Raw genomic sequence first — 20,861 nt, forward strand, 5'->3', positions numbered from 1 at the left:
TGCCCAAAATTGGACTTTCCGAATGGACCACCTAAGACGCAGCCGCGGTCAACATTTAAATGAAATTATCTTCAAAAAGTAAATGTCATGGACCAATCTAACGTTTCAAATAAAGAACCGATGAGATTTTGCAAATTTTATGCGTTTTTTTTAATAAAAAATTTATCAAGCTCTTAACAAATCACCCTTTACTAGCACAATGTACCAAATTTCAACTGACTCGGAGGAAATTTACTCCTCCAAGAGGCTCCAAAACCAAATCTCGGGATCGGTTTATATGGGGGCTATATATGATTATGGACTGATATGGACCACTTTTGGCATGGTTGTTAAATATCATATACTACCACCACGTACCAAATTTCAACCAGATCGGATCAATTTTGCTTCTCCACAAGGCACCGGAGGTCAAATCTGGCGATCGGTTTATATGGGGGCTATATATAATTATGGACTGATATGAACCAATTCCTGCATGGTTGTTGGATACCATATACTAACATCACGTACCAAATTTCATCAGAATCGGATGAATTTTGCTCTTCCAAGGGGCTCCGGAGGTCAAATCTGGGGATCGGTTTATATGGGGGCTATATATAATTATGGACCGATTTCGACCAATTTTTGCATGGGTGTTTGAGGCCATATATTAACACCACGTACCAAATATCAACTGAATCATATGAATTTTGGTCTTCCAAGAGGCTCCGGAAGTCAAATCTGGCGATCGGTTTATATGTGTGCTATATATAATTATGGACCGATGTGGACCAATTTTTGCATGGTCATTAGAGACCATATACTAACACAATGTACCAAATTTCACCCGGATCGGATGAAATTTGCTTCTCTTATAAGCTCCGAAAACCAAATCGGGGGATCGGTTTATATGGGGGCTATATATAATTATGGACCGCTATAGACCAATTTTTGCATGGTTGTTAAAGACCATATACTAACACAATGTACCAAATTTCAGCCGGATCGGATGAAATTTGCTTCTCTTATAGGCTCCGAAAGCCAAATCGGGGGATCGGTTTATATGGGGGCTATATATAATTATAGACCGATGTGGACCAATTTTTGTATGGTTGTTAGAGACCATATACTAATATATCGGATGAAATTTGCTTCTCTTAGAGGGTCTGCAAGCCAAATTTGGGTGTCCGTTTATATGGGGGCTATACGTAAAAGTGAACCGATATGGCCCATTTGCAATACCATCCGACCTACATCAATAACAACTACTTGTGCCAAGTTTCAAGTCGATAGCTTGTTTCGTTCGGAAGTTAGCGTGATTTCAACAGACGGATGGACGGACGGACATGCCCAGATCGACTCAGAATTTCACCACGACCCAGAATATATATACTTTATGGGGTCTTAGAGCAATATTTCGATGTGTTACAAACGGAATGACAAAGTTAATATACCCCCATCCTATGGTGGAGGATATAAAAACAAAAAAAAATACTTTGGTCGAAGCAGGGATCGAACCTACGACCCTTGGCATGCAAGTCGGACGTAGCAACCACTGCTCCACGGTGCCAAACTAAATGTTTGTTTCTGTTAAATAAACTTTGCTTATTAGGTTCGTGGGCGCCGCAAGCTATGCTATATAAATATAACTTATATGGACATTTATCTATTGGTGACCATAACAGGTACGTAGCTCAGTGGTTAGTGTGTTGGCTTACAAAGTGCATTGTCCGCGGTTCGATTCTCCGTCCAGGCGAAAGGTAAAAAAAATTTAAAAATTTATAAAATCGTATAATTCCTTCTATATTGTTGGTATTACAGGAAAAGGTGTTAAGAACTAAAAAACTTCGTGGATGTTAGAAAGATGTGAGGGAAAATGCAATTAGCAAGAAAACAATGTTTTTTTTTTTTTGAGTTTGTCTTTATGAAATTGTTTTTACATCCTGGAAAAGAATAAACGTTTATCACAAAATGTATATACTTTTCTTCCAAATACACTTCCTTACAGCGAAAAGCAAATGAGAAACGAACTTTGCTTGTCTAAAATTTCGTTTGGGAGGAAAGAATTATTTTTTTGCGTGTATTGTCCTTTTTAAATCATTAATAATAGTTACGATCTTACCTTAAAAAAGAATGTTTTGAGCATTTGCAAAACAGGTTCCGCATCCTCTTCAGTTACATATTCTACCGTATAGGGAACATCGTTTGTCTGAGGTGGCTGTGAAGACGCTGGATTCTGGTTGACATTAAGAACGGTATCCATTTTTTGTGAGAGTCTCGCAATTGGATATAAATCCGAAAGCTAAAAAGAAGTAAATTTATTTTATTATATATTATGTTTTAACTTGAGTATTTTTTATTTTCATTTGAGAGGTCAAATTGTGCTATGCTTCAAGTAAAAAATGTCTTTTAAACTAAGTATTGAAAAAGATATCCTATTTACGAATCCATTTTTGTTTTGTAGTCAAGATACAAAAAACAACAAATATTGAAATAATTTAATTAATTTTGAAGAAATTGTCTGAATTTTTCTTTTCTTTTATGTTAGGATACCCAATTTTAATACAAATCACTTAACTATAAGGACAAGACGCCTTCATTGAAAATATTAAAGACTTTTGGATAAGGAAAATATTTTATATCAAAGAAATGGGTATTTTATGTTATTTCGTATTTTAAGGACATCACGACAATATTTTTTTTTTCAGTATATATAGGGACGTATTAATTTTTGAAAATAAAATAGAGTTTAAAATTTCCGAAGACGGTGATCCGTGTTCATATTTTCCCTACGAATTAAGTGCATTTCTTCTACAACAAGCCAGCAAACAAAATTGGAAGTTCTTCCACAAACAATTATTTTCAAGCACATCTTGGAGAATATGCTATTCGAATTTTTTCCACTTCCGGTAAAGCTCTTTTGGATAAGTCTTAGAAAACTCGCTTTTGATTTTTTGAAACATCAAAAAAAAAAAAACAAGAAGCCTGGGATTTGAGGCCATGCCATTTGGCTTTTTTTTATTACCAATTTTTCTTTATGAAAAAAAGTATATAAGGCCCAAACTTCGACCAGATAATGTATAAAGTTCTGCTAAAGACAGTCATCCACAATCGAAGTATTTGTGTTGTGGTAGCATTTACCGATGGCCAGGTATAGTTTTACTTTATAACATTGTATTCTAAATAATAGGATAGTCCATATCGATGCCCTCATTCCAGAGTACGCTAAGTCGACCTAGCATGTTTTCGAGTTCGCTGTTTTTTATTCGGATTGATGTGAATTGCATCCTGTCAAAAGTTCGAATTTATTGGACATTTCTATCAAAAGTTATGGTTAATATTGTACATAGCCTGTGACTAAAGTTTTAAAAAATATCCAATACAAAAAGGGCAAAAAGCTTTGTTCGGTCTTAATTGGTCCAAGTCATTTTTAGCCATGTCTATTATCACTATTTTTAATTCGTAAATACTACAAAAAAAATTATAAAAAAATATGATTTTAAGACCGAAAATAAGGAAATTTCTATCATATACGGGGTTTGAGAAATTAAAAAAAAACTTTGAACTTGTTTCCTGTAAAATTCACTTTTTAGACTTAGCGTACTTTGGAATGTAGACATAGATATGGTATCTAGGTTAGATAAAAAGGGCATATTAAATACCTATATAAGACTCCTTAGTTCTTTATCGATTTATATAGAAGAGTCTAGAAATAATTATGAGCTGATATTATATAATACATTTTTTACTGTTAGGTAAATAGGTAGGATTCTTGATGTTTTGGTAGATTTTGCAAAATATTTATTTCAACCTAAGAGGTACTTCAAAAATTTTCTATAGAAATAAAACTTTGACAAAGTTTTTTTTTCGGCAATAGAAATAAATATGTTGACAAAATTTTCTATAGAAATAAAGTTTTGACAAATTTTCTCTAGGAATAAAATTTTGACAAAATTTTCTCTAGAAATAAAATTTTGACAAAATTTGCTCTATAGAAATAAAATTTAACAACATTTTCTATAGAAATAAAATTTTGCTAACATTTTCTATCAAAATAAAATATTGACAAAGAATTTTTTCGGCAACTTTCTATAGAAATAAAGTTTTGATAAATTTTCTCTAGGAATAAAATTTTGACAAATTTTCTCTAGGAATAAAATTTTGACAAAATTTTTTCTAGAAATAAAATTTTGACAAAATTTTGTATAGAAATAAAATCTTGACAAAATTTCAATAGTAATAAAATTTTGACAAAATTTTCAATAGTAATAAAAGTTTGACAAAATTGTATATAGAAATAAAATGTATACAAAAATTTGTATAGAAATGAAATTTTGACAAAATTTTCTGTAAAAATACAATTTTGACAAAATTTTCTATAAAAATAAAATTTTGACAAAATTTTATATAGAAAAAATTCTAACAAAATTTTCTATAGAAATAAAATTTTGACAAAGCTATTTTTCGGCAATAGAAATAAAATGTCGACAAAATTTTCTATAGAAATAAAGTTTTGACAAATTTTCTCTAGGAATAAAATTTTGACAAAATTTTCTCTAGAAATAAAATTTTGACAAAATTTGCTGTTGAAATAAAATTTTGACAAAATTTTATATAGAAATAAAATCTTGACAAAATTTCAATAGTAATAAAATTTTGACAAAATTTTCAATAGTAATAAAAGTTTGACAAAATTGTATATAGAAATAAAATGTTGACAAAAATTTGTATAGAAATGAAATTTTGACAAAATTTTCTATAAAAATACAATTTTGACAAAATTTTCTATAAAAATACAATTTTGACAAAATTTTCTATAAAAATAAAATTTTGGCAAAATTTTATATAGAAAAAAATTCTAACAAAATTTTCTATAGAAATAAAATTTTAACAAAATTTTCAAAAAAAAAAAAATAAAATTTTGAAAAAAATTTCTATAGGAATAAAATTTAAAAAAAAAAAAATCTATTAAAATAATATTTCTCAACAATTTTCTAGAGAAATAACATTTTCATAAAATTTTCATTTCAATAAAATTTTGACATTTTCTATTAATTTATAAAATTTTGAAAATATTTTTCTATGTCCGAATATGTGAATATTCGGACTCGGCTATAGAAAAACAAAATTTTAACAAAATTTTCAAAAAAATAAAATTTTGAAAAAGTTTTCTATAGGAATAAAATTTTAAAAAAAATTTTTATTGAAATAATATTTTTCAAAAATCTTGTAGAGAAATAACATTTTCATAAAATTTTCTATAGAAATGAAATTTTGACATTTTCTATAAATTTATAAAATTTTGAAAATATTTTTCTATGTGAAGCGCTATTCGAACTCGGCTATAGAAATGAGATGATCCTCTGTCATTGATATAAACAAAGACTCGGGCAGCACTCATTAATAGAGGAGAAGTTCACCACTTGTGGTATAACAATGGACTGTCTATAGTCTAAGTGAACTTAAAACATGTATGTTAAGAAAAGTAAGCTATACTTGATGTAATACCTGGAGAGTTAGTATGGGCAAATTTGGAAAATCGAGCGATGCATATATATGGGAGCTATATCTAAATCTAAGCCAATTTGTATAATATTTTGCAGTTATGATTGATAAGGTTATCTTATGCAAAATTTGAGTATAATCAGTTAATAAATGAAGCCTCTATGGTCAAAAATAAGGTTATTAGGGGAAATTTTTCAAAATCGGGCGATAAATATATATATGTGAACTATATCTAAATCTGAACCGATTTCGATGAAATTTTTCACATATAGTTAGTGCTATAGAAGATTACATTTAGCCAACTTTGAGTACGATCGGTTGATAAATATGGGTTTTACGGCCATATATGGCAAAATCGGGCGATACATATACATGGGAGCTATATCTAAATCTGAATCGATTTCGATGAAATTTTGCACATTCGGTTAGTTCTATAGGTGACTGGATCTAGCCAACTTTGAATACGATCGCTTAATAAATAAGGGTTTTATGGTCAAATTTGGCATACGCCCGATTATGCCAAATTTGACATATATATGGGATCTATATCTAAATCTGAACCGATTTCAATGAAATTTTGCAGACTTAAAGGGTGATGAAAAATATTACTTTGTGTCAAATTTGACGACGATCGGTTAGTAAAAAGGTGCAATGTGACTCAATGGGTCGAAATCGGGCGATACATATATATGCGAGCTATATCTAAATTTGATCCGATTTGTTCCAAATTCAATAGCGTTCGTCCTTGAGCCAAAAAAAAACGCCACATACCAAATTTCATCATACCAAATTAATAATTTCGACTGGAATCCTGCGAACAACAAATATATGGACAGACGGACGGACAACAAGGGCTAGATCGATTCAGGAGGTTATTCTGAGTCGATCGTTATATATTTTATGGGACCTAAAATCAATATTTCTGGTAGGCACATTTTTTGGCAGATCAAAGTTATTATACCCTGACCACTATATGGTTTAGGGTATAACAAAAGGTTACAGCTTCTTCACAAAAATATTTTGTTTAGGGATGAAGCCATCTTTAAATCTAGGTTCTATAATATTATATTAGGACACAAATCTAATATACCCAATGTTCTTTTTGCAAGTTTTATTTTTTTGGTAAGTGTATTTAAAGGGTGATTCTTTTGAGGTTAGGATTTTCATGCATTAGTATTTGACAGATCACGTGGGATTTCAGACATGGTGTCAAAGAGAAAGATGCTCAGTATGCTTTGACATTTCATCATGAATAGACTTACGATCTGCCACAACGTCGAATTTTCAGTGAATGGGCCCTAGAAAAGTTGGCAGAAAATCCGCTTTTTTATCGACAAATTTTGTTCAGCGATGAGGCTCATTTCTGGTTGAATAGCTACGTAAATAAGCAAAATTGCAGCATTTGGAATGAAGAGCAACCAGAAGCCGTTCAAGAACTGCCCATGCATCCCGAAAAATGCACTGTTTGGTGTGGTTTGTACGCTGGTGGAATCATTGGACCGTATTTTTTTCAAAGATGCTGTTGGACGCAACGTTACGGTGAATGGCGATCGCTATCGTTCGATGCTAACAAACTTTTTGTTGCCAAAAATGGAAGAACTGAACTTGGTTGACATGTGGTTTCAACAAGATGGCGCTACATGCCACACAGCTCGCGATTCTATGGCCATTTTGAGTAAAAACTTCGGAGAACAATTCATCTCAAGAAATGGACCGGTAAGTTGGCCACCAAGATCATGCGATTTGACGCCTTTAGACTATTTTGGGGCTACGGGGGCTACGTCAAGTCTAAAGTCTACAGAAATAAGCCAGCAACTATTCCAGCTTTGGAAGACAACATTTCCGAAGAAATTCGGGCTATTCCGGCCGAAATGCTCGAAAAAGTTGCCCAAAATTGGACTTTCCGAATGGACCACCTAAGACGCAGCCGCGGTCAACATTTAAATGAAATTATCTTCAAAAAGTAAATGTCACGGACCAATCTAACGTTTCAAATAAAGAACCGATGAGATTTTGCAAATTTTATGCGTTTTTTTAAAAAAAAAAGTTATCAAGCTCTTAACAAATCACCCTTTATTTTAATTTTGTTTCTTATTGTATTCTAAATTTAGTGTCCTAAAATGAAGGATGCTTGATTTTTTTTGTCGTATTAAAAAAAATGTTTTTTTTAGAGTGGCAATTTGGCAACCCATCAATGATACCCATCATAAAAAATAAAATTTCATTTATTGGATACAACGCCAGTACAATGACCTCTTGGATAGAACATAAAACCATTGTAATCAGTGCAATTACAGCTTTACGCATTCTCCAACACATTGAATGTGGTTGCATCAAAAACTGTAAAGTAAATATTTACGATTTGCAATGTTTTAATATTTCACAATTAAACATCAGACAGGAAGGAAGATCAGTCTTTGCAAATTATTGGCGTTGCCTTGTCATTAGTCATTGGATGGTGAAATGAAGGCACGCATATAAAAGGGGCTATGTACGTGCTACATACATACATACATATATATGAAAACATGTTCATTTCAAAATTCTATAATATGAAAACAAAATGCTCTACTTGGAAAAATATATCCCCAATAATGCAAAACAACGCAAATATTTGCTCGACATTAAAACGTGCAAATAATGCACTACGAATGATTTAGATGTGTGATTTGGGATTGCGTTGCGAAAAATTCCGGATATGGAATAGGGATCTAATAGTGGAATTTCGATTTATGTGAAAGTTTGATTTTTAATCAGAAAGTATTGAGAGAGAAAGTATTGAGAAAGTATCGCAGAAAAAATTTTTTAATTGTTTTATGAGAAGAACGAAAATTGTATTCACTTTTTCTTAAGCCGCCATAGGTCGTTTTATATGGGGACTATATATAATGATTAACCGGTATGGACCAATTATTGCAGGGCTTTTAAAACACATATACTAACATCACACAACAAACTTCAACCAACCGGATCAGATGAAATTGGCACTTCCAAGGAGCTCCGGAAGTCAAATCTGGGGATCGATTTATATGGGGCTTATATATAACTACATAGATTATTGTGGTCTGATATAGCCTGTTTTCAATACCATCCGACCTACATCAATACAAAAACTTGTAAAAAGTTGCAAAGTCGATTGCTTCTTTCGTTCGGAAAGATCGTGATTTCAATATACGGATAGACAGACATCGCTAGATCGACTCAGAATTTCACCACGACCCAATATATATATATATATATATATATATATATATATATATATATATATATATATATATATATATATATATATATATATATATATATATATATATATATATATATATATATATATATATATATATATATAAAATTAATACATATATAATATGTGGGGTATAAGGTGGAGGGAATAAAAAGGACCAAACATAAAGTTGGCAGAAAAATGCAATAATATGTCCTATCATCAAATTAAAATAGAGAAAATTTTGGCTGTAAAATGTCACAACGGTCATTTTGGGCCGAACAAACATTACGTGGTGGCTTGGGGATACAAAAGTCGAAAATCGATTTTTACAATATTTGTAAATTGACACAAATATTACAAAATCGATTTATCGATTTTTAATGAAAATGTCGATTTTGGTCTAAAAAAAGCGAAAAATCGAAATCGACCTTTTGTAATCTTCAAATTCGACTTTCTATTTTTTTATAATATTTATTAAGAAAATTTTACTAATCGAAATGTTATTGTCTAATAGACTATTAACAAAATATTCGAAAAGAGAAAGAAAATTATATACTTTTTGTGATAACCATTAATTCTTCAAAGGTTGTAAAAATTTCATAAAGACTCAAGAAAAATTTTTTTCTTTTCTGGCTAATTGCATCTTTCCTCATATCTTTCTCACTACCACGAAATATTTTTTTGTTTTTAGCTCCTTTTTCTGTAATACAAACAATGTCGAAGAAATTATTCGATTTTATACATTTTTTAAATTTTACTTTTCGCCGGGGCGAAGAATCGGACCTCGGGCCTCGAACAGTTTGTAAGCTAACAGTCTATCCACTGAGCTACGTAGCTGTTATTGTCATCAACAGACAATTATCGCTATAGCCATCAACGCAATCAGTCAAACTGTTATATTTATATAGCATAGTTTTGGGCGCCCACGAGTCGATGTAAATAAACTTTATTTAACAGAAACACATTTATTTGGCCAGCGTGAAGCAATGGTTAGCATGCCCGAATTGCATACAGAGGATCGTGGGTTCAATCCCTGCTTCGACCGAACACCAAAAAGTTTTTATAACCTCCACCATAGGATGGGGGGTCATTCCGTTTGTAACACATCGAAATATTGGATCCCATAAAGTATATATATTCTGGTCGTGGTGAAATTCTGAGTCGATCTAAGCATGTCTGTCTGTTGAAATCACTCTAACTTCCGAACGAAAAAAGATATCGCCTTGAAACTTGGCACAAGTAGTTGTTATTGATGTAGGTCGGATGGTGTGGCAAATAGGCCATATCGGTTCACTTTTATGTATAGCCCCTATATAAACGGACCCCCAGATTTGGCTTGCGGAGCCTCTAAGATGGATATTTCATCCGATCTGGTGTTAGTATATGGTCTCTAACAACCATGCAAAAACTGGTCCACATCGGTCCATAATTATATATATTATATATAAACCGATCCCCAGATTTGACCTCCGGATCCTCTTGGAAGAACAAAATTCATCGGATCCGGTTGAAACTTAGTACGTGGTGTTAGTATAAGTTATCTAACAACCATGCAAAAATTGGTCCATATCGGTTCATAATTATATATAGTCCCCATATAAACTGATCTCCAGATTTGACCTCCGGAGCCTCTTGAAAGAGCAAAATTCATCCGATCCGGTTGAAATTTGTTACATTTCGCTAGTGTATGGCCGATATCAACCATGCCAAAATTGGTCCGTATCGATCTATATTATATATATATATATATAGCCTCCAACTAAACCGATCCCCAATCACAGAAAAATCACGATTGCCACTCGTGCCAAAAATAATATACCTAAATTTTATTGCAATAGAAAATTTTGTCAAAATTTTATATTTCTATAGAAAAATTTGTCAAAATTTTATTTCAATAGAAAATTCTGTCAAAATTTTATTTCGATAGAAAAATTTGTCAAAATTTTATTTCTATAGAAAATTTTGTCTACATTTAAAATTTTATTTCTATAGAAAATTTTGTCAAAATTTTATTTCTATAGAAAATGTTGTCAACATTTTATGTCTTTAGGAAATTTAAATAATCTACCAAAATTTTATTACCATAGAAAATGTTGTCAAAATTTTATATTTCTATAGAAAAATTTGTCAAAATTTTATTTCAATAGAAAATTCTGTCAAAATTTTATTTCTATAGAAAATTTTGTTAAAATTGTATTTCAGTAGAAAAATCTGTCAAAATTTTATTTCTATAGAAAATTTTGTCTGCATTTAAAATTTTATTTCTATAGAAAATTTTGTCAAAATTTTATTACTATAGAAAATTTTGTCAATATTTTATGTCTTTAGGAAATTTAAATAATCTACCAAAATTTTATTACCATAGAAAATGTTGTCAACATTTTATTTCAATAGAAAATTTTGTCAAAATTTTATATTTCTATAGAAAATTTTGTCAACATTTTATTTCAATAGAAAATTCTGTCAGAATTTTATTTCTATTAAAAATTTTGTCAAAGTTTTATTTCAATAGAAAATTCTGTCAAAAATTTTGTCAAAATTTCATTTCTATAGAAAATTTTGTCAAATTTTTATTTCTATAGAAAATTTTGCCAACATTTAATTTCTATAGAAAATTTTTTCAAAATATAATTTCTATACAAAATTTTGTCAAAAATTTATTTCTATAGAAAATGTTGTCAAAATTTTATTTCTATAGAAAATTTTGTCAGAATTTTATTTCTGTAGAAAAGTTTGTCAAAATGTTATTTCTATAGAAAATTTATGAAGCATTTCACAGTTGGAGAGGAATATTTTGTAAAATCTTCCAAAACTTCAAGAATTCTACCAAACAGTAAAAAATCTGCCATTTTTGGTAGACTCGTGTTCATAATTGTATATAGCCCCCATATAAAGCGACCCCCTTATTTGAATTCTGGTTCTATTATTACCGCACAGCAGTTCATATCGGTTCGTAATTATTTCTTCCCTATATATATCGGTCAAGAACTGAATATATACGTATTTACTCGACCTTTCTTTTGTCTACTATATATCCCGCATGGACTAACTTACAATTTAGAAGATGATGGTAAGAAGTTTTAAGATGCCTTTGCCATCGGCCTAGGCGACCCAAGCAATTTAGTTGTGGATGACCGTCTTTAGTAGAATTTTCTACGCAATCCATGGTGGAGGGTACATAAGATTCGGCCTGACCGAACTTACGACCGTATATACTTGTTTTACATATATTCCAAAAATGTTCGGAACATTCCGAAAAAATTTTCTACAATACCTACTACTATATTAAAATATAATTATTTAATTTTTTTTATTGCAAACAAAAAAAATGTTGGTGTCAGAAGTTTGAAATTTTCAAAGAAATTCAGAGAACTCCAACAAAAGAAAAACGTATCGAAATACATGTTTTCCAAACGTTTTTTTTTTTTTGGTTGCGCTTAACATCTACACTGACTAAATATCTTTTCCCAAATATGTATCCCTCTATCAGTGAATTTCTCAGTAATTCACTCCATGGCATCCCTACTTCCGAGAGATTTCCCCCAATGTCGTTTTTTGTTTTTGTTTTTATAACCAACCGGCTACTAAATTTAATCATACAACATTTTCACTTGGGCGATTTTGTGGACACACAAAAACATTTCTCGATCTTTGGATCATTAATAACACACTTGAAAATGTCACAAATGCCGCTTTTATTTTTTGTTTACATAAAATTTATATCTGTTTGTCTTTGTGAAAGATATATTCGCATTCTAAATAAACCTGTGAGTGAAAAATGTATAGTGATAATTTGGTGATACATTTCATTAAGGACAGTTTGATTTGTTTATAACCTTCATTACTATACAATATCCATAATAGATTTTCTTAATTTATATTCATAGCATCCATCAGAAATGGTTGTGGTAATGGAGTATTATAGAATTGTTGGTTTGCGTGCTAAATGTTGGATTTCGCATTGTTCGCTGCATTTAATTGCTTATCGGATTACTGAAATCTGTGATAGAAGTTTGGCAAAACATTAATGAGAAAAACATGACATAAATACACATATATCAAATCCTTAAATTACAGATGTGATTTGTTTCTGAGATTTATACTAAGATCAACTCTCAGCATAAATCCGAAAATAGATTTTTAGATACAAAGTTAGATAGTCAATATACCACAATGAAAACAATGTAGATTAATTTTAAAATTATTTTCTAAACTTTATTATATCAAGAAGAAGAGACAATTTATATATATATATATATATATATATATATATATATATATATATATATATATATATATATATATATATATATATATATATATATATATATATATATATATATATATATATATATATATATATATATATATATATATATATATATATATATATATATATATATATATATATATATATATATATATATATATATATATATATATATATATATATATATATATATAAATTGTCTCTTCTTCTTGATATAATAAAGTTTAGAAAATAATTTTAAAATTAATCTACATTGTTTTCATTGTGGTATATTGACTATCTAACTTTGTATCTAAAAATCTATTTTCGGATTTATGCTGAGAGTTGATCTTAGTATAAATCTCAGAAACAAATCACATCTGTAATTTAAGGATTTGATATATGTGTATTTATGTCATGTTTTTCTCATTAATGTTTTGCCAAACTTCTATCACAGATTTCAGTAATCCGATAAGCAATTAAATGCAGCGAACAATGCGAAATCCAACATTTAGCACGCAAACCAACAATTCTATAATACTCCATTACCACAACCATTTCTGATGGATGCTATGAATATAAATTAAGAAAATCTATTATGGATATTGTATAGTAATGAAGGTTATAAACAAATCAAACTGTCCTTAATGAAATGTATCACCAAATTATCACTATACATTTTTCACTCACAGGTTTATTTAGAATGCGAATATATCTTTCACAAAGACAAACAGATATAAATTTTATGTAAACAAAAAATAAAAGCGGCATTTGTGACATTTTCAAGTGTGTTATTAATGATCCAAAGATCGAGAAATGTTTTTGTGTGTCCACAAAATCGCCCAAGTGAAAATGTTGTATGATTAAATTTAGTAGCCGGTTGGTTATAAAAACAAAAACAAAAAACGACATTGGGGGAAATCTCTCGGAAGTAGGGATGCCATGGAGTGAATTACTGAGAAATTCACTGATAGAGGGATACATATTTGGGAAAAGATATTTAGTCAGTGTAGATGTTAAGCGCAACCAAAAAAAAAAAAACGTTTGGAAAACATGTATTTCGATACGTTTTTCTTTTGTTGGAGTTCTCTGAATTTCTTTGAAAATTTCAAACTTCTGACACCAACATTTTTTTTGTTTGCAATAAAAAAAATTAAATAATTATATTTTAATATAGTAGTAGGTATTGTAGAAAATTTTTTCGGAATGTTCCGAACATTTTTGGAATATATGTAAAACAAGTATATACGGTCGTAAGTTCGGTCAGGCCGAATCTTATGTACCCTCCACCATGGATTGCGTAGAAAATTCTACTAAAGACGGTCATCCACAACTAAATTGCTTGGGTCGCCTAGGCCGATGGCAAAGGCATCTTAAAACTTCTTACCATCATCTTCTAAATTGTAAGTTAGTCCATGCGGGATATATAGTAGACAAAAGAAAGGTCGAGTAAATACGTATATATTCAGTTCTTGACCGATATATATAGGGAAGAAATAATTACGAACCGATATGAACTGCTGTGCGGTAATAATAGAACCAGAATTCAAATAAGGGGGTCGCTTTATATGGGGGCTATATACAATTATGAACACGAGTCTACCAAAAATGGCAGATTTTTTACTGTTTGGTAGAATTCTTGAAGTTTTGGAAGATTTTACAAAATATTCCTCTCCAACTGTGAAATGCTTCATAAATTTTCTATAGAAATAACATTTTGACAAACTTTTCTACAGAAATAAAATTCTGACAAAATTTTCTATAGAAATAAAATTTTGACAACATTTTCTATAGAAATAAATTTTTGACAAAATTTTGTATAGAAATTATATTTTGAAAAAATTTTCTATAGAAATTAAATGTTGGCAAAATTTTCTATAGAAATAAAAATTTGACAAAATTTTCTATAGAAATGAAATTTTGACAAAATTTTTGACAGAATTTTCTATTGAAATAAAACTTTGACAAAATTTTTAATAGAAATAAAATTCTGACAGAATTTTCTATTGAAATAAAATGTTGACAAAATTTTCTATAGAAATATAAAATTTTGACAAAATTTTCTATTGAAATAAAATGTTGACAACATTTTCTATGGTAATAAAATTTTGGTAGATTATTTAAATTTCCTAAAGACATAAAATATTGACAAAATTTTCTATAGTAATAAAATTTTGACAAAATTTTCTATAGAAATAAAATTTTAAATGCAGACAAAATTTTCTATAGAAATAAAATTTTGACAGATTTTTCTACTGAAATACAATTTTAACAAAATTTTCTATAGAAATAAAATTTTGACAGAATTTTCTATTGAAATAAAATTTTGACAAATTTTTCTATAGAAATATAAAATTTTGACAAAATTTTCTATGGTAATAAAATTTTGGTAGATTATTTAAATTTCCTAAAGACATAAAATGTTGACAAAATTTTCTATAGAAATAAAATTTTGACAAAATTTTCTATAGAAATAAAATTTTAAATGTAGACAAAATTTTCTATAGAAATAAAATTTTGACAAATTTTTCTATCGAAATAAAATTTTGACAGAATTTTCTATTGAAATAAAATTTTGACAAATTTTTCTATAGAAATATAAAATTTTGACAAAATTTTCTATTGCAATAAAATTTAGGTATATTATTTTTGGCACGAGTGGCAATCGTGATTTTTCTGTGATTGGGGATCGGTTTAGTTGGAGGCTATATATATATATATATATAATATAGATCGATACGGACCAATTTTGGCATGGTTGATATCGGCCATACACTAGCGAAATGTAACAAATTTCAACCGGATCGGATGAATTTTGCTCTTTCAAGAGGCTCCGGAGGTCAAATCTGGAGATCAGTTTATATGGGGACTATATATAATTATGAACCGATATGGACCAATTTTTGCATGGTTGTTAGATAACTTATACTAACACCACGTACTAAGTTTCAACCGGATCCGATGAATTTTGTTCTTCCAAGAGGATCCGGAGGTCAAATCTGGGGATCGGTTTATATATAATATATATAATTATGGACCGATGTGGACCATGAGAATGAGAAAAACATGACATAAATACACATATATCAAATCCTTAAATTACAGATGTGATTTGTTTCTGAGATTTATACTAAGATCAACTCTCAGCATAAATCCGAAAATAGATTTTTAGATACAAAGTTAGATAGTCAATATACCACAATGAAAACAATGTAGATTAATTTTAAAATTATTTTCTAAACTTTATTATATCAAGAAGAAGAGACAATTTATATATATATATATATATATATATATATATATATATATATATATATATATATATATATATATATATATATATATATATATATATATATATATATATATATATATATATATATATATATATATATATATATATATATATATATATATATATATATATATATTCTGGGTCGTGGTGAAATTCTGAATCGATCTAAGCATGTCCGCCTGTTGAAATCACGTTAACTTCCGAACGAAACAAGTTATCGACTTGAAACTAGGCACAATTAGTTGTTATTGATGTAGGCCGGATGGTATTGCAAATGGGCCATATCGGACCACTTTTACGTATAGCCCCCATATAAACCGACGCTCAGATTTGGCTCTTGGAGGAGCAAAATTCATGCGATCCGGTTGAAATTTGGAACATGGTGTTAGTATATGGTCTCTAACAACCATGCAGAAATTGGTCCATACCGGTCTTAATTATATAAGCCCAATTTAAACCGATCCCCAGATTTGACCTCCGGAGCCTCGTGGATGAGCAAAATTCATCCGATTCGGTTAAAATTTGGTACATGGTGTTACTATATGGTCTCTAACAACCATGCAGAAATTGGTCCATACCGGTCTTAATTATATATAAGCCCAATTTAAACCGATCCCCAGATTTGACCTCCGAAGCTCATCCGATCCGGTTGAAATTTGTTACGTGGTGAAATTTGGTACATTGCGCTAATATATGGCCACTAACAACCATGCCAAAATTGGTCCATATCGGTCTATAGTTATACATAGCCGATCCCCAAAAATATTCTACCAAAATTTCATTTCTATAGAAAATTTTCTCAAAATTTTATTTCTATCGAAAATTTTGTCAACATTTTATTACTACACAAAATTTGGTCAACATTTTATTACTACACAAAATTTGGTCAAGATTTTATTTATATAGAACATTTTGTCAAAATTTTATTTCTGTAGAAAATTTTGTGAAAATTTTATTTCTATCGCAAATTTTGTCAAAATTTTATTTGTATAGAAAATTTTGTCAAAATTTTATTTCTGTAGAAAATTTTGCCAAAATTTTATTTCTATAGAAAATTTTGTCAAAATTTTATTTCTATAGAAAATTTTGTCAAAATTTTATTTCTATAGAAAATTTTGGCAATTTTTTTTTTAATTTTGTCAAACTGAATTATATACGTATTTAATCGACCTTTTTAGTTAATATATACCCCGTATGGACTAACTTACAATTGAGAAGACGGTGTTAAGAAGTTTTAAGATACCTTGCCATCGGCAAGTGTTACCGCAACCCAAGTAATTCGATTGTAGATGTGTGGTCTTTAGTACAAGTTTCTATGCAATCCATGATGGAGGGTACGTAAGATTCGGCCTGGCCGAACTTACGGCTGTATATAATTGTTTTGTATTCGATTTCATGTCCTTAAAATACGAATGCGAATTTTGCTTAGCCTAGAAAACGTATTTCTCTGATATTATTTTTTACTTGTTGAAAAGTTGATAAATTTTCACTAGATATCATTAAATGAAAGAAAATTTTGTTTGAGTTATGTCAACTAGGCTTTAATAAGGCAGAAAAAAATTTTCAAAATTAATGAAATCGGCTTTACATTTTTTATCTTGACTACACCGAAAAAACCCGTAGCAAAAGAATTATTTATTTCTAGTTAAATTTTATTATTTTTATCGAAATTTTCCACAGCCCAATGAAATGTTCTTTTTATTAGGTATGTCTCGAACATTTTATGAAGTCAACGTGGGAAGAAGAGAGAAATTGTAATACGACCTAATTGTCTGCCTGTTGTAATCTCCCAAGGGCCTTCAAAAACGAAGCTATTGTGCTGAAATTTTCGTTTGTCTGTAGGCAGATCATGTTCGGGTTACATGAGTCCACTTTGTGAGCATATATTCGCCGGTACTTTTATCAGAATTACATGAAATTCAAAATCTAGAGGTATTTTACGTCAATAAATAACGATATTAAATTTGGTATATTCCGATTCATATTTTGATATAGATCTCCCGATCAGTGTTGCCAGTATTTTTCCGGCTCTTGTCCCCAAATTATGATGATTTCGTCCTCAAAAATCCCCAATTTAAATTTAGATTCCTCACAAAAATCCCCAATACATTTTTGACAAGTTTGTTTGTTTTTTTTTTTTTTTTGAAAAAAAAATAAAGGTTCTGCTGTATAAAATCTGTAATAATTTAAAAATTACAAGTTTGTCAAATCCAGCAAGCTGCAATAAGATCAAGATTTCGAACCATAACAGCAAGAGACTGGTGATCCTCTTCCAAATGCTGGAGATATGAAAATGGGAGTTCGGTCACCTTGTATTTATACGCGAAAATTTACTTTTAAATATTCAACTAGTAGAATTGGGTGGTGACACGTTGTCATAGTTGATAGAATTCTATCAGAAATTTTAGATTTTTTTATTGTTTTGTAGATTGGTAGAATTTTTGACGTTTTGGTAGATTTTGCAAAGAGGTACTTGAAAAATTTTCTATAGAAATAAACTTCTGACAAAATTTTCTACATAGAAATAAAATTTTGAGAAATCGATGTTTTGAGTGCTCACAAAATGCACTTATTTGCGCTGATGTGTGAGAGCATTGTCATGGCGAAAAGATATGTTATCAGTCTTCAGTGGTTTTTTTCCTGATTTCTTGGAAGACAACTGGCAAACACATGTGTCGTGTAACCGCTCAGAATTTACTTCTAGTGGTACGTACGATTGCGACATGTCCTGTCTTTCTGAAAAAACGAGCTATCATTTGCAATCTTTTTTTGAGCGATTGACAAATTGTGTGGAATCCAACGTCAAAAAATTTTTTGTAGGTGAAATGTTCATGTAGTATGCTGGTCGCACTTATGCCTAAGGTTGTCTCAATCTCACAATAGGTCACATGACGATCTTTCTATATCAGTTGGCGCAAAACATCATTGGTTTCCCGAACGACAAATGATTTTGGATGAACTTCACGTCTTGGATTAACTGCGACCTCGGTTGAATTCACCATTTTTTATTTCTCGTACCATTGCTCGTTATCAAGAAGCTCTCTGATGCACGAAAAAGTTACACTGGAAAGAGTTGATCCGCTTGCATGAATGTGGCCTGTTACCGAATTTGGTTTTCTCATTGGCCACCCTCCCTACTCGTACTCATCGACCGTGGGGTAAAAATAAATGCATAATATTATCCGGAAAATGTCCTAAAGACAGTATTGAAGCTCTGCACTGAAAAAAAGCATACACGGTTCCAAAGATTTTGTCTTTACACTAATGATTTTGGTATTGACTCCCAGCCAAAGAAGCGGAGAATTGAAGTAAGGATAATTTTAAGACAGAATTGTCTTTTAAATTTAAGTTTTACGTACTTAATTCTAGGTAGCAAATTTTAATTTATTGGTCTTTTTTGTTTTTTTCTTTATGTTTTCATCATTTTCTTAAATTTTCAAATTTATATTCGAATCAAGTAGAAATTATGTAATTTTTTAAGTAAAAATTGTCTTTAATATATCTCTCCTATTTTTCAACGCTTTTTTGCTTTGTTATCAAGAAGAAAAAGACAACAAATTTAAAGACAATTTCTTTAATTTAGAACATTTTTTTCACAATTATTAAAGACAAGTTGACCTTAGCCAGAGGAAATTTTATTTCATTCTAAGATTTTGTAATTTGAATCACTTTATTATAAGGAGAAAACGGCTTTATAGAAAAGTTCATCGTCTTTCGGACAAGGAAAAAAAACTTTATATCAGAGAACTGCGTCTTCTATACTAAGCAAAATTTGCATTCGTATTTTAAGAACATGAAATCTTTGGCCTCGCGACAATATTTTTTTCAGTGTTGGCAGACAAAAATTTTAGAACTCAGCATCATCGCATACAGCCCGCGTTCCCCAAGAATGAAAGAAGAAGATGTTCTTTTCTTCATTTCCACCGCACAATGGTCACCAACATCTTTGGATCTCAATCCATTGAATATTGTGAAGACTAAAGTTGGCACAAAAAATACCAAAGTGCGTGTAATGATGCTGTCGGCCGTGTAATGATGCTGTCGGCCGTTTGAAGACCAAGGTAAACTGATTCTAAAATTTTATATTATTTCCGCCAGTTTTTGCTTTATTCAAAAGCAAATAAAAAACTAAATCGCTTTACTTTGTTGCATTTCATATCAGCCCCCCCTGTAGTATGTTTGCACAATTAAGTTAAAAACGGAAAACAAAATATTTTTTGTTTTTTTTTTTTAATTCATGACACTCTTCATAAATATTATGTTAAGATAAATATTTTTCAGTATCATACGCTATTCATAAAATAAATGAACTGTGTTTTTTGTTGTGTTCTATTGTAGTTCATAATTTCCTAAATTTTATAAATTTTATCAAACGAGTGTCCATCTTGAACTTCGTATGGCGCTAAAGACATTTTTTTTCAATTTCCAACTTCAATTTTTTCAAATAAGGAAGTTTTCTTTGTGAAGTGACAAAAATAATTATGAATAATTTTTTTTTTTGAAATTGTCTAAAAATATTTACATAATTTTATCATAGCGGAGTTTGTAAAAAAAATACTAAATTATCCTATATGTTTTCTTTCATAGTGGGTTCACTTTTAGTATGT

The 20,861-nt window shown here is 29.9% G+C and overlaps 1 protein-coding gene across 2 annotated transcripts in view; it reads right to left on the minus strand.

The window, feature by feature from the left end:
* speck overlaps window positions 1-20,861 on the minus strand; it is a 220,581-nt gene that overhangs the window by 34,937 nt on the left and 164,783 nt on the right. For both annotated transcript variants that reach the window (XM_075292323.1, XM_075292322.1), the window contains one exon: window positions 2,102-2,281. In XM_075292323.1, coding sequence (XP_075148438.1) covers window positions 2,102-2,242 — 141 coding nt within the window. In that variant the 5' untranslated portion in view covers window positions 2,243-2,281. The remainder of the gene's footprint in view (window positions 1-2,101; window positions 2,282-20,861) is intronic.

The sequence above is a fragment of the Haematobia irritans genome, chromosome 1 (assembly GCF_050003625.1).
Source record: "Haematobia irritans isolate KBUSLIRL chromosome 1, ASM5000362v1, whole genome shotgun sequence".
Classification (NCBI taxonomy): Eukaryota; Metazoa; Arthropoda; class Insecta; order Diptera; family Muscidae; genus Haematobia; species Haematobia irritans.